Raw genomic sequence first — 12,220 nt, forward strand, 5'->3', positions numbered from 1 at the left:
CCTTCTAATTCCCTTTATTACCACCCCGAATGGCTGTTACTGGGTTTAGGCAACACCCTATTTAGAATGAGAAGTATGCAAAACAGGACCAACATAGGACTGCTGCCAAGTGAGAGAATCTGGATTTGAATACTTTATTCAGGGTCTCTCAAGTGTTTGAGCCTGTGCACTCCATTTTCCGGTGTTCTCTTATTTAACAAGGTCTTTGCTGATCAATGAGATGCGGCAGTACTTTAGCTCCAGAGGAATTGCCTTGTTAGCTGCCCCTCTCAAGGACTGTCATATTGATATGAAATCTGTATGTGGTAGGAAAAATTATGTGCTGAGGGAAGAGATGTAAAATTGGAGACCAGTCTGTCAAATTTCACATTATGTATAATCTGTGAGGGATTGTATCATAGGGGAATTGAGCCCAAACACTTGTCTAAGCCTGGGGCAACCCTCAAAATCCTGAGAGGCATGGGTAAACTATAAAATCTAAAACTAAATGTTCTCCCATTTTAGGACGAGGAAGCTCAGGACCTTCACAGAGAGTGCCAAAGTCTGGAAGGTCTAGCTCTTTGGAGGGAGACCATCATGATGGATTCCACAGAGATGAAGGTTTTGGAGGCCCTGCAGGAGGCAATAACCCTTCCAGAGGAGGGAGGAGTGGAAGTAATTGGGGAAGAGGAAGTAACATGAACTCTGGCCAGTCAAGGCGAGGAGCATCCAGGGGTGGTGGAAGGGGGCGATAGAAGAGGCTATGACTGGATGATTCCCACTCCTTATTGGACAGTATTTAAATAGACACCTCTTGTGGACTCAAGAGAAAGTACTCCTGCAACTCAACAAATCTGGACTCTTAACTGGCATAACTGAATGTGCATTAGTTCCCAACAAGGATCTTCTCCTAAGATCAAGCGACTGCTGCTAGCAGCAACATGGTAGCTGGCTTTCTATTTCATCCTCTCCACCTCTTTCTCCTCACCTTTTACCTGCATTGTTTTGTAAAGATAAAAGCTGGAATTTTTTTTAGTGTTGTGAGACATGGAGCACCTCCACAGATTTCAGTTCACGTCCAGATGGAAACTTGTTTCTATATGTACAGTTTGTCAGAAAAAAAGTTGTTTTTGTATGAATACAGAATGTAATTTGCGCAAAAATTAACAAAAAAAAAAATGAATGCAGTGTGTGATTCTTTCTTTACTCTCATCGAAACTACAAAACCCCCCATCTTCCATAGAATGTCCGTGTGTCCAGTACATGGCACCATAGGACTAGCTCTAGAAGTCTCTACAGTTCAGTTCCTAATGCCTTAATACAATCAGTTTGGGGTTTATCATGTTTTGAGAATTTTTATTTTTACACCTTTAGCAACATTCATGTGCTATTAAATAATATCTGTTATGATGAAGTTGAGTCCAGTGCATACATACATACACGCATACAACCCAAAACCACACCAATGGTCCCTCTCCTACCTTCCTTAAAGGACATATGTGGAATGCTGTGAAAAGCTTCCTTTGAATTATAGATCATATGAGCAAGAGTCCTAATCCAGTTTGCACATTCAGTCTTCATCTGCTCCTGCTAACCCTCATTGTTTCAAGCCTTGCAAAGGGATCTGTCCTTTGTTCTCCATGGCATTAATTTTATACATTTTATACCATAAGCGATAGAAATTCAGCAGCTAAATTCACAGGGATGTATTTAATTTTTTACAGTACTGTAGTACACACCACACCCCAGAGAAATAGCCACTAAACTACAAGCTGGTGCTTTCTGAATATTTAGAAAGGGCAAACCATTGAGCCACCCTGATTTTAAAGAATTTTTTTTTAGTATTCTTCACAGGATTTTGTTTAGTGCCACTGCAACATTACAATTATTTGTTTATTCCATTTAATTATTTGCATTTCATAATGAAGTTGTTTACAAATTATGGTGTTTCAGTTATCACCATAACATATGAGATTATCTGGCTTCATCCACCAGGATGTCTGCCTAAAGTATTTCTAAGATAGTTACCTAAGTAAACCCTAAACCTCATTTAAGAAATTAGTATTACCTAGAACTAGCCTCTTCCTGGAATCAAGCTTCCCACCCATAGCATTAAGAAACAAGATCAAGTGTGGTAGGTGGCTGATAGTGCAAAAGGATGATCAAAATACCATTAGTAATTTTTTTTTCACAAGCCCCTTCATCAACAGTTCCATCTAGAGTAAATAGTACATTAAGAAAAAGCAAGTGTAGCGCTGAGGGAGCTCGTTTACGGAGTCTAAAAGAAAGAGTAAATTGACCCTTGCTATGTGAGTGTGGGCTGTGGCAGCCACTCCTTCACCCACTCATTTTGCCAAGCCGTCTTCCATGGTCTAATTGGGTTATGTATAAGAAAAGTTTGAGATATTTGTAGGAAATCTATTTAAACAGACCAAAGCAAGGATAATGGAGAATTGCTATGATCTTCACATTCCTGCTCACTCAGCAGCTATAGTCTTCAGATATATGCTTCTATTGTACAGAACAGTTTGGACTGAGTCACATGATAGTGAATAGGAACACTGCCTAATTGTTTTATTGCAGATACAGTGACATAAGAAATGCTCCAGAATGTTTAAAGTATAAGCTTATAAAGTTTATTATACTATGGCTGAAGAGAGAGAAGTGGCGGTAAGGAAATGACATGCACAAAACAGTTTAGCAGACTCTTCCTTGACACACTTGACACAGGCCAGTGGCTTCTTGCTTGAAAGAAAAGGTTACATTTTTATATGGGGACTTCTGATGAAGGTTCTAGCTTATCTGTGTAAATTAATTTCTGTAGCTCAAAGCAGATCCTAGTTGTGTTAGGATGTAATAATGCGCAAGATAAATATTGTAATTCAAACAGCTGGAAGAAAAGAGAAACTCAGGGCGTGGCTACACTTGCGAGTTAGAGCACATAAAAGGAGTTCCGGGCGCACTAGCTCACTACCTGTCCACATTACCCAGGCATGTAGAGCTCTCTAACTCTGCAGCTAGAGCGCTCCTGGTACTCTACCTCGGCGAGTGGAATAAAGTTTTGTGCACCCCCGCTGGAGCGCTGCGGTGACAGTATGGATGCCCTAGTCTGTTAGTGCACTCTGATCGGCCTCCAGAAGTGTCCCACAATGCCTGTTCTAGCCACTCTGGTCATCACTTCGAACTCTACTGCCCTCAGGTGACCAACCATCAGACCCACCTTTAAAATTTTCTGGGAATTTTGAAAATCTTCCTGTTTGCTCAGCCAGGCATGGAGTGCTCTCAGCGAATCTTTCCAGGTGACCATGCCTCCACACTCCAGGCGATCCGCAGTATGGAGCAATGGTGAGGTGCTGGACCTAATCAGTGTTTGGGGGGAGTAAGCTATCCAGTCCCAGCTGCACACCCGCTGTAGGAATTACAATACCTTCGGGCAGATATCAAGGGACATGATGGAAAGGCGCCATGACCTAGACGTACTGCAGGATTAAAGTGAAGGAGCTGCGGCATGCCTACCGCAAAGCCCACGAGGCAAACAGCCACTCTGGTGCTACCCCTGCAACCTGCTGTTTCTACAAAGAGCTGGATGCGATACTTGGGGGCGACGCCACCTCCATTCTGAGGACCACCATGGACACTTCAGAGCCCAGTTCAACAAGGCAGGAGGAGGAGGAGGAGAAGCAAGTGGGAGCAAGGGTATTGAGGCAGAGGAAGACACCCTGGAATCCCTAGATGCATGCAGCCAATAGGTGTTCTGTAGCCAGTTGCAGCGACCAGTGCTTGGGGAAGGACGAGAGGAGGTTCCCGGTAAGCAGCTTTTATTTTGGGAAGAAGTTATTCGATATGGGCTCTTGGGGCAAGGAGGGTTAGGGCTGCATGCATGCCTAGATGCGGAATAGGGTGTTGATGTGCTCTCTCACATCGTGGAAATCAGCTCTAGCGAGCTCTTCAAAGGTCTCATCCAGAATTTAGACAATGTGCTTGCGCTGGTTTCTTGGGAGAGCCACTGTGGTCCATGTCCCAGTAAGGGTAACTTGTCCGTGCCACTATGCTGCGAGGGGCGGGGGGCCTATTGCTGCACATGAGCCAGCGTGGAAGCTGCATTGCTTCCCAGGTCACCCTCAGCAATAAGGTATCTTCTGGGATGAACTCCTGTGGAAAATGTGGGGACAGTGTTCAGTATAGGGGCCCCTTGCTGCTGTTGGCTCTCCCCAAGGCACAGAAACCCAGAGGACAGTACAGCCATGAAACAATCAGTCACGCTTGACCCTGTGCTTACTCACCATTTCGGGGCTCCTGTGGGTATGTGCGCTTGCTTTGGGATGGGCAAATTATGCTATTGTGTAAACTGTGCTTGCCCTTAAGTACAGGGGAATCATTGCTCTGCCTGGTGTGAACAATGCTGCCTCTGTTAAGTGTTGCATTTTGCCTTTACAGATTCAACCTTGAGATCTCAGCTGTCTGTGTTATCACCGGCCGAAAGACTCCAAAGAATCAGAAAGAGGCCACGTAGAAGCAAGGAAGACATGTTGCATGAAGTAATGTAGCATTCAAGTAATGAAAAATCAAAAAGTGCAGGAGTGGCGGGATAGTGAAAGGAGGATCCGCCAGCAGAATGAGGAGCGCTGGCACAAAAGCCCAGTGCTCTGGCGGCGAAGTACAGATCGGCTGATAAGCATAATGGAGCGTCAAGCAGACTCTATCCAGGCGCTTGTAGCTATGCAGGCAGAGCAATACCCTGCCCCCACAGCCCTTGTCCCAAAACTCTTTCCCTTGTGCCCCCATGTCACCTCCAATCCACTTTGCCCACCATCCGGGTTCTTACCGCCACCAGCTGTCTCCAACACCTGTAGTTTCACCACCCAGCCCTGAAAACTATGACCCTTACCCACTGCACTCAACCCCCATCACCATGCAGTATAGCCATCCTGAAGTGCAGTACTCATTGCACAGCATTCTAGACAGGAAGGCTGAGTGTAACAGGACATACACAAATCTGTGATTGTACCATTTCCCACCCCATCCCCTTGTCCTTTGTTTCCCAAGCAGTTGTGTTTCTTTTCAATAAATGGATTTTTTGGCTTTGAAAACACTCTTTATTACTGCATAAAGTAAAAGATACCTTAGCCCAGGAAAGAAACAGGCACTGCAAGTCAGTATAGCAACTAAACATTTCTACTAACATTGGAACCGCTGCACTTCACGCTCATGCAGGGCACCAGACATTACTGGTGGCTTTCAGCCTCAAATTGCTCCCTCAAGGCATCCCTAATCCTTGGAGCCCCGCAATGGGCCCCTCTAATAACCCTGCTCTCTGACTGTTCAAATTCAGCCTCCACGTGTTGACCCTCAGAGGTCCAAGCCTGAGTGAATCGTTCATCCTTCCCTTCACAAATGTTATGGAGGATACAGCACGCGGATATAACTGCAGGGATGCTGTCATCGGCCAGGTCCAGTTTCCCATTCAGAGAGCGCCAGCGGCCCTTTAAAGGGCCAAAAGCACCCTCCAGTGTCATTCTGCACCGGCTCAACCTGTTGTTGAACCGCTCCTTGCTGCTGCCAAGGTTCCCTGTGGAGGGTTTCATGAGCCATAGCATTAAAGGGTAAGCGGTGTCTCCAAGGATCACAATGGGCATTTTGACTTCCCCTACGGTGATCTTCTGGTCTGGGAAAAAAGTCCCGACTTGCAGCTTCCTGAACAGGTCCATGTTCCGAAAGATGCGTGCATCATGCACCTTTCTGGGCCAGCCTGTGTTAATGTCAATGAAACGTCCACGGTGATCCACAAGCGCCTGAAGAACCATAGAGAAATACCCCTTCTGATTAACGTACTCTGAGGCTAGGTGGGCTGGTGCCAGAATTGGAATATGTGTGCTATCTATCACCCCTCTACAGTTAGGGAAACCCATTTGTGTAAAGCCAGCCACAATGTCATGAACATTATCCAGAGTCACTGTTTTTCTGAGCAGGATGTAATTAATGGCCCTGCAAACTTGCATCAACACTATTCCAATGGGCAACTTTCCCACTCCAAACTGGTTAGTGACCAACCAGTAGCTGTCTGGAGTTGCCAGCTTCCAGACTGCAATAGCCACCCGCTTCTCCAACATCAGGGCAGCTCTCAATCTTGTGTCCTGGCGCCACAGCGTGGGGGCAAGTTCATCACACAGTCCTATGAAAGTGGCTTTTCTCATCCAAAAGTTCTGCAGCCACTGTTCGTCATCCCAGACTTGCATGACGATGTGATCCCACCACTCAGTGCTTGTTTTCTGAGCCCAAAAGTGGTGCTCCACAGGTGGTGAGCATGTCCGTGAATGCCACAAGCGAACTCATGTCATATGTGTTACTTAAGTCAATATCATCTGAGCCCTCACTGTCACTTTGGATCATAAGGAGTAACTCGACTGCCAAACATGGACGTGCTGGCAAGACTCGTCAGCATACTCCTCAGCAGTTCGGGCTCCATTCCCGCAGACTGAAAGGGAAGACAGAGGACCCAGTACAAAACATGTTGAAAGATGGCACCAAATGTGGATGAAAGTACAGGGACTGCTGGGATGCGCACCAATGCATCACGGGGTGTTGGGAGAGGACCCAGAATGCCCTGTACCCCCTGGCCCCTTCCCACAAGCCCCAGTGCCAGAATAGGAAGAGGTGCGCTGTGGGATAGCTGCCCATTATGCACAGCTCCCAATGCCACTGCAAGTGCTGCAAATGTGGCCACGCCAGCGTGGACAGACTGAAGTACTTTCCCTACTGTGCTCTCCGAAGGCAGTTTTAACTGAAAGCGCTCTACATCTGCAAGTGTAGCCATGCCCTCAGAAGCCCCTATATCATTAGTTAAGGTCTGGAAAGCTGACTCCATACATCTGAGCCCAACAATGGGAAAACACACAAGAAATGAGGTTAAAAAAATTCAAGCCTTCTTTCTATAATTAAGAGGACTAAAACCTATATTCTAAAGTAAAGCTTTGAGCTCCCTTAAGACAAGCCATGTTGATATCACAATTGGTACACACAAACTCGTTAACTTTAGGGTAATATCTTTAAATGCATAATGCAGAAGCGCCACAAGAGCTCTGCTACTTTTGAGGGGAAGAAAATGTCCAGGGGCAGAACTAGGCCACTATAGCTAGTTATAGAACTATGCTCTGTTGTGACCCAATGGATCTGTGCCAATATGACTGTAGCCTGTGGAGATTAGTGGTTGGAGATTCTTGTGGTCAGTCTTTGGTAGTGGGAGGATTCTGTTATCTTCCATACAAGACCCTTTAACAGAGCTGTATGAGAGATTTACTAGGCTTTTGCCCTAAATGTTTTAGCGTACGTTTTAAAAAATTTAATCTCATCTAAGAACTTTAACCTAGGTTTAGTTTAGAAGCAGTCTCACACCACTCTGATATTACACTGATCTAAATCCAAATGAAGCTGTGAAAGTAAACAGGAAGACAGATTCAGTGCTGCTGTTAAAAAAAAAAAAAGAATCTAGACCTGCTAGTGTCTAGATTAATACTTTTGGTATAAAAATATATTTTATTAAAATTATAAATATTGTACATAATTTGCTAAATTAAGCATTCATTTACTTTAGTTCTGTGCAAATATTAAATAAGATTAAGATAATCTCTTCTTAAAGTAGCATCCAATAATACTCAGGCATGTTTTCTGCAATATGCCCAGCCTCTACTAGCTAATCTATTTCTCAAGGTCAGGCTACAAGCATCACTGCTAACTAAGCACTACCTGCCCAACTCCTAGAACCAAGGGGCTAGGGAGTTTGCTTGAGCAAGGACTTCAGGAACTGACCCTGCAGCTCTGGAGGCAAAAGCTACTGTAGCACCATTCTGGCAGTCTTACTACAAAGAACTAAATGATCTCTATGATTTGACTGAAATTTCTTGTCATATGCTTTCACTTTTTTCATGATTCCCTACATAAGAGGTATGCCCTTGCTTGTCAAAGGATATGACTGATCCACAGCCTCTATGAATGCTATTTGTTAAAGGATGGTGTTTTCAATATTTTGAAGGTTACTAGTTGATTTTTTTTTTTAAAAGACAGTTAAATAGAACATGTATCTCAACATTCACAGACTATCATAAGCCAGTCCAAGATTACTGCAATTACATTTGATCACTGCCTTTTGACTCTTTATATCAGATTAAAATTGCAAAGATGTCACAAAACAACATTTGTGGTAATATATACCTAGGGCTTCTGCTTTTAGGTTTTAACTAATAAAACCCTGCTACAAAAAAAGTCAGTATTTATCCAATCAATACAGTATATGGTTAACTTGTGTCTAAGAGCTAGTCAACACAGATGTAATGCGGACTACAAGTGTGAGATTTCTAAAGTACATATGGTGCGTATTAAACAAGTCTCGGATCCTGCTGGGGTACGTAAAAGGTTCCTTAGTGCACTTTGAGTAGTGCTATCTGAAGTAGTACTACATTAAAACACAATAGGGAAAATAAAGAGATTACTCCTTACAGTATATACTCAAAGAAACTCCAACTCCCACCCCAAATTATTGGATATCTACATGGAACTCAAATTGCTAAAAATAAACATCCGAAAATAAGCTCCGAAAACAGGCACTCTATAGATACACCCAACTTTCTTTGAAGTTTCATGGCTATCTATATACAACAGATTTTTCTAGGAGGCACCTGGCATCAGTACATCCCATGCTGGAGTGAATCCTGCAAGGCTCCGCAACATAACAAAGCATTATACTATGGTTAGAGTTTAGTATCGACAATATGCTTGGCTCTGTATTCTTACAGGCCATTTCAAAGTGTGAATATCAGCTCTGTGGTCCTACACTTTATGTAGGAATCTGATCATCCTATCACCCATAAGAGGGCACAGACTCCAGGATACTGCTACAAAGTTCATTTTGCACTGATAAGGCAAAGCCGAAACTGAGATAGGACTGGGAATGATGGCACAAAAAATGTTATATGTGAATTCAGTAAAAGAACAAACAACAACATATAGTCGCAGTTGCAGCTCGACTGGCGGAGAGGATTTTAGTTGCACTGTTCATAGGTAGGGAGAAAAATTGTTCCACAGTTCCATCAACACTGGTCCTTGGAGAAGCAAATATCTTCCCTCCTTTGGTCGGTTTCCCGCCTGTTGTCCACATTAACTGTCAAGTTGAGTCGTTTTCCCTGCATTTTCTGCCGCCTTACAGCCAAGTGTCTTTGTACAGGTCCCCGTCCTCAGAGGGCGCATGCACAGAGCGCAGCACCCAGGTACCTCCTCCCTCACCACAGCGCACTGGTGGTGCAGGAAGAACTTGCCTTCAATAGGACCAGGACCAAGACTGGGGGGGAGGGGAAGAACCGCCCTGGCTTTGTCGCTCAGTCACCCCCTGCCCCCCCCAGCAACAGGGCACCCACGCCCCGCTAGGGACTCGGCGCCGCATGTCCCTCGGAGGCAGCCGTGCAAGCGGGGCCGGGATGCTGCTGGCCCAAGGCCCTGTACTCAGAAAGGCTGTTGCCCAGCCAGAGAGCCGCGCCTGCCCTGCTGGGCAGCCGACACGGGCGATCGGCCCCATGGGACAGTAGCGAAGGTCCAGCCGGGGGATGGGGCGGGGTCCGCAGTTCTCACCCCGCATCCAGGTCCGGTCGGCGCACGCCGCCCCGCGCCCTCACACGGGCAGGGTTTTGGAGACGCGGCGGCGCACGAAGCCCCCCAGGAGGCCGCCGAGGTAGCGCAGGCCGGCGGGGCCCCCGGGCAGCAGGGCGAGCAGGTAGCCGGCGATGGCGGCGAGTTGGGCGGCGGCCCCGAGCGCGGTGAGCAGGGTGCTGCGCAGGCCGAGCGCGGCGTAGAGGGTGCCGGCCAGGGCGCCGAGGTAGAGCGCGGAGCCGCGGCTGGGCTCCCGCAGGAGGCGGCTCGGCCCCCGCAGGAAGCCGGCGGCGCCCAGCGCGAAGGCCGAGCCCAGCGACCAGAGCAGCGCGAACTTGCGGGCGCGGAGCAGCAGCAGCGGCGCGTAGAGCGCGGCCAGGCCGAAGCAGAGCGCGGCCAGCAACAGGCACAGCCCGCTCCCCGCCAGCCGCTGCCAGCGCGACAGCCCCGGCAGCCAGGGGTCCGGCTCGGCCGCCCAGGGCCACGAGCCGGCAGCCGGCGAGGAGGAGGAGGAGCGGCCTGCGAAGAAGGGGCTCAGCCGGCCCAGCCACGTCCCCCCTCCGGCGTCGGCCGCATCCGGCGTGGGCCGGGAGGAGCTCGGGACCGCTGGGCCGGGGCCGGGCTTCGACTGAGCGAGGTACTCCTGCAGCTGCCGGTTCAGCTCCGCCATCTCGGCGGGGGAGGACCCGGATATGAACGCCGGCGCCAATGGGACACGTCGCTCTTCGCGGCCCCCGCTGGAGCGCAGCCGCTTCCGGGTTACTGGGCGTCTCCCTAGAGCGCGACCGGCCGGGAGGTCACGTTGTCACGTGAGACGACCCGTCACGTGACTTTTCCTAGCGTCACGGAAGGGCGTGGAACTAGGGGCGGGACGAAGTTCTCAGAGCTGAGTCCTGCGTCCGACGCCCCGCGGAGCCCTACCCCCGTTCCAGCGTCTGAGGCCATGTGCCTGCTACCAGCGTTAAGAAGGGTGTAGAAACTGAGCTGGCTCAACAGCTCAGGGATCAGGGGCAGCCACTGGCACAGTTGGGCTGTTCATTAGCCACTTGAAAAAGGCAGAATTAAGGGGGATTTTAATTATCACCTGCCAAGTTTTATATTAAGTTTGTAAAAAGAAAAGGAGGACTTGTGGCACCTTAGAGACTAACAAGTTTATTTGAGCATAAGCTTTCGTGAGCTACAGCTCACTTCATCGGATGCACCGAATGCATCGGATGCAGTGAGCTGTAGCTCACAAAAGCTTACGCTCAAATGAATTTGTTAGTCTCTAAGGTGCCACAAGTACTCCTTTTCTTTTTGCGAATACAGACTAACACGGCTGCTACTCTGAAACCTGTCATTATTAAGTTTGTGTTCTTTTCGATATATCTTGGATTGATCAAGGAGGCCTGTAACAGTTTTTGTTTTCTTTTAGTATTATTTATGCTTGTGTTGTGTTTGGTATCTCTGCTCTTAAGGGATTTTGCTGTAAGGTTTCTTGGGAATCTCAGGGATGTTTATTGTGAGCTCTAACAACTTAACTGAAGGGATGATGTATTGAACCTTTAATGAAGTTATCCTTTTCCTCAAGTGTTCATTAGGTCTTGGACTGAAAGAAGTGTTAGCAAAGAAGACAAAAAGAGTCTTAAACCATCTAAAAATCACTTCCCTGCTCAAGTAATCAAATTTCAGTCACTTGTTATGATATCTTAATTTTAGGGCTGTCAATTAATTGCAGTTAACTCACATGATTAACCAAAAATTAATCATGATTAATTGCACTTATAACAATAGAATACTAATCAAAAATTTAATAAATATTTTGGATGGTTTTTCTACATCTTCAATATTGATTTCAATTACAACACAGAATACAAGTGCACAGTGCTTACTTTATATTTATTGGTGATTGCAAATATTTGCATTATAAAAAGCAAAAAAATATATATTTTTCAGTTCACCTAATACAAATACTGTAGTGCAATCTCTTTATCGTGAAAGTTGAACTTACAAATATAGAATTATATACAAACAAACTGCATTCACAAATAAAACAATGTAAAACTTTAGAGTCTACAAGTCCACTCAGTCCTACTTCTTCGTCAGCTGCTCACTCAGACAAACAAGTTTGTTTACATTGATGGGGAATACTGCCTGCTGCCTGCTTCTTATTTACAATGTCACCGGAAAGTAAGAAGAGGCGTTTGCATGGCACTTTTGTAGCCGGTATTGCAAGATATTTTCATAGAATCATAGAATATCAGGGTTGGAAGGGACCTCAGGAGGTCATCTAGTCCAACCCCCTGCTCAAAGCAGGGCCAATCCCCAACTAAATCATCCCAGCCAGGGCTTTGTCAAGCCTGACCTTAAAAACTTCTAAGGAAGGAGATTCCACCACTTCCCTAGGTAACGCATTCCAGTGTTTCACCACCCTCCTAGTGAAAAAGTTTTTCCTAATATCCAACCTAAACCTTCCCCACTGCAACTTGAGACCATTACTCCTTGTTCTGTCAGCTGCTACCATTGAGAACAGTCTAGATCCATCCTCTTTGGAGCCCCCTTTCAGGTAGTTGAAAGCAGCTATCAAATCCCCCCTCATTCTTCTCTTCCGCAGACTAAACAATCC

The 12,220-nt window shown here is 46.5% G+C and overlaps 2 protein-coding genes across 4 annotated transcripts in view; one reads left to right on the plus strand and one right to left on the minus strand.

Moving 5' to 3' along the window:
• WDR33 (WD repeat domain 33) overlaps nucleotides 1-1,915 on the plus strand; it is a 102,812-nt gene extending 100,897 nt beyond the window's left edge. Inside the window, exon 22 of one of the 3 annotated variants that reach the window (XM_038415208.2) lies at nucleotides 505-1,915. In XM_038415208.2, coding sequence (XP_038271136.1) covers nucleotides 505-734 — 230 coding nt within the window. In that variant the 3' untranslated portion in view covers nucleotides 735-1,915. The remainder of the gene's footprint in view (nucleotides 1-504) is intronic. The other 2 variants (XM_043492981.1, XM_043492980.1) reach the window with 2 other exon arrangements.
• A 5,562-nt stretch (nucleotides 1,916-7,477) lies between these two features.
• Nucleotides 7,478-10,405, minus strand: SFT2D3 (SFT2 domain containing 3). The gene has a single exon (XM_043492430.1). It carries the CDS (start codon nucleotides 10,283-10,285, stop codon nucleotides 9,638-9,640), a length of 648 nt encoding a protein of 215 aa, XP_043348365.1. The 5' UTR covers nucleotides 10,286-10,405; the 3' UTR covers nucleotides 7,478-9,637.
• Between the last annotated feature and the right edge of the window lie 1,815 nt (nucleotides 10,406-12,220).

The sequence above is a fragment of the Dermochelys coriacea genome, chromosome 9 (genome assembly GCF_009764565.3).
Source record: "Dermochelys coriacea isolate rDerCor1 chromosome 9, rDerCor1.pri.v4, whole genome shotgun sequence".
Taxonomy (NCBI): domain Eukaryota; kingdom Metazoa; phylum Chordata; order Testudines; family Dermochelyidae; genus Dermochelys; species Dermochelys coriacea.

What these genes read in the sequence shown, in the direction of transcription:
- SFT2D3 (XM_043492430.1), bottom strand. Translation starts at nt 10,285, where the DNA reads ATGGCGGAGCTGAACCGGCAGCTGCAGGAGTACCTCGCTCAGTCGAAG.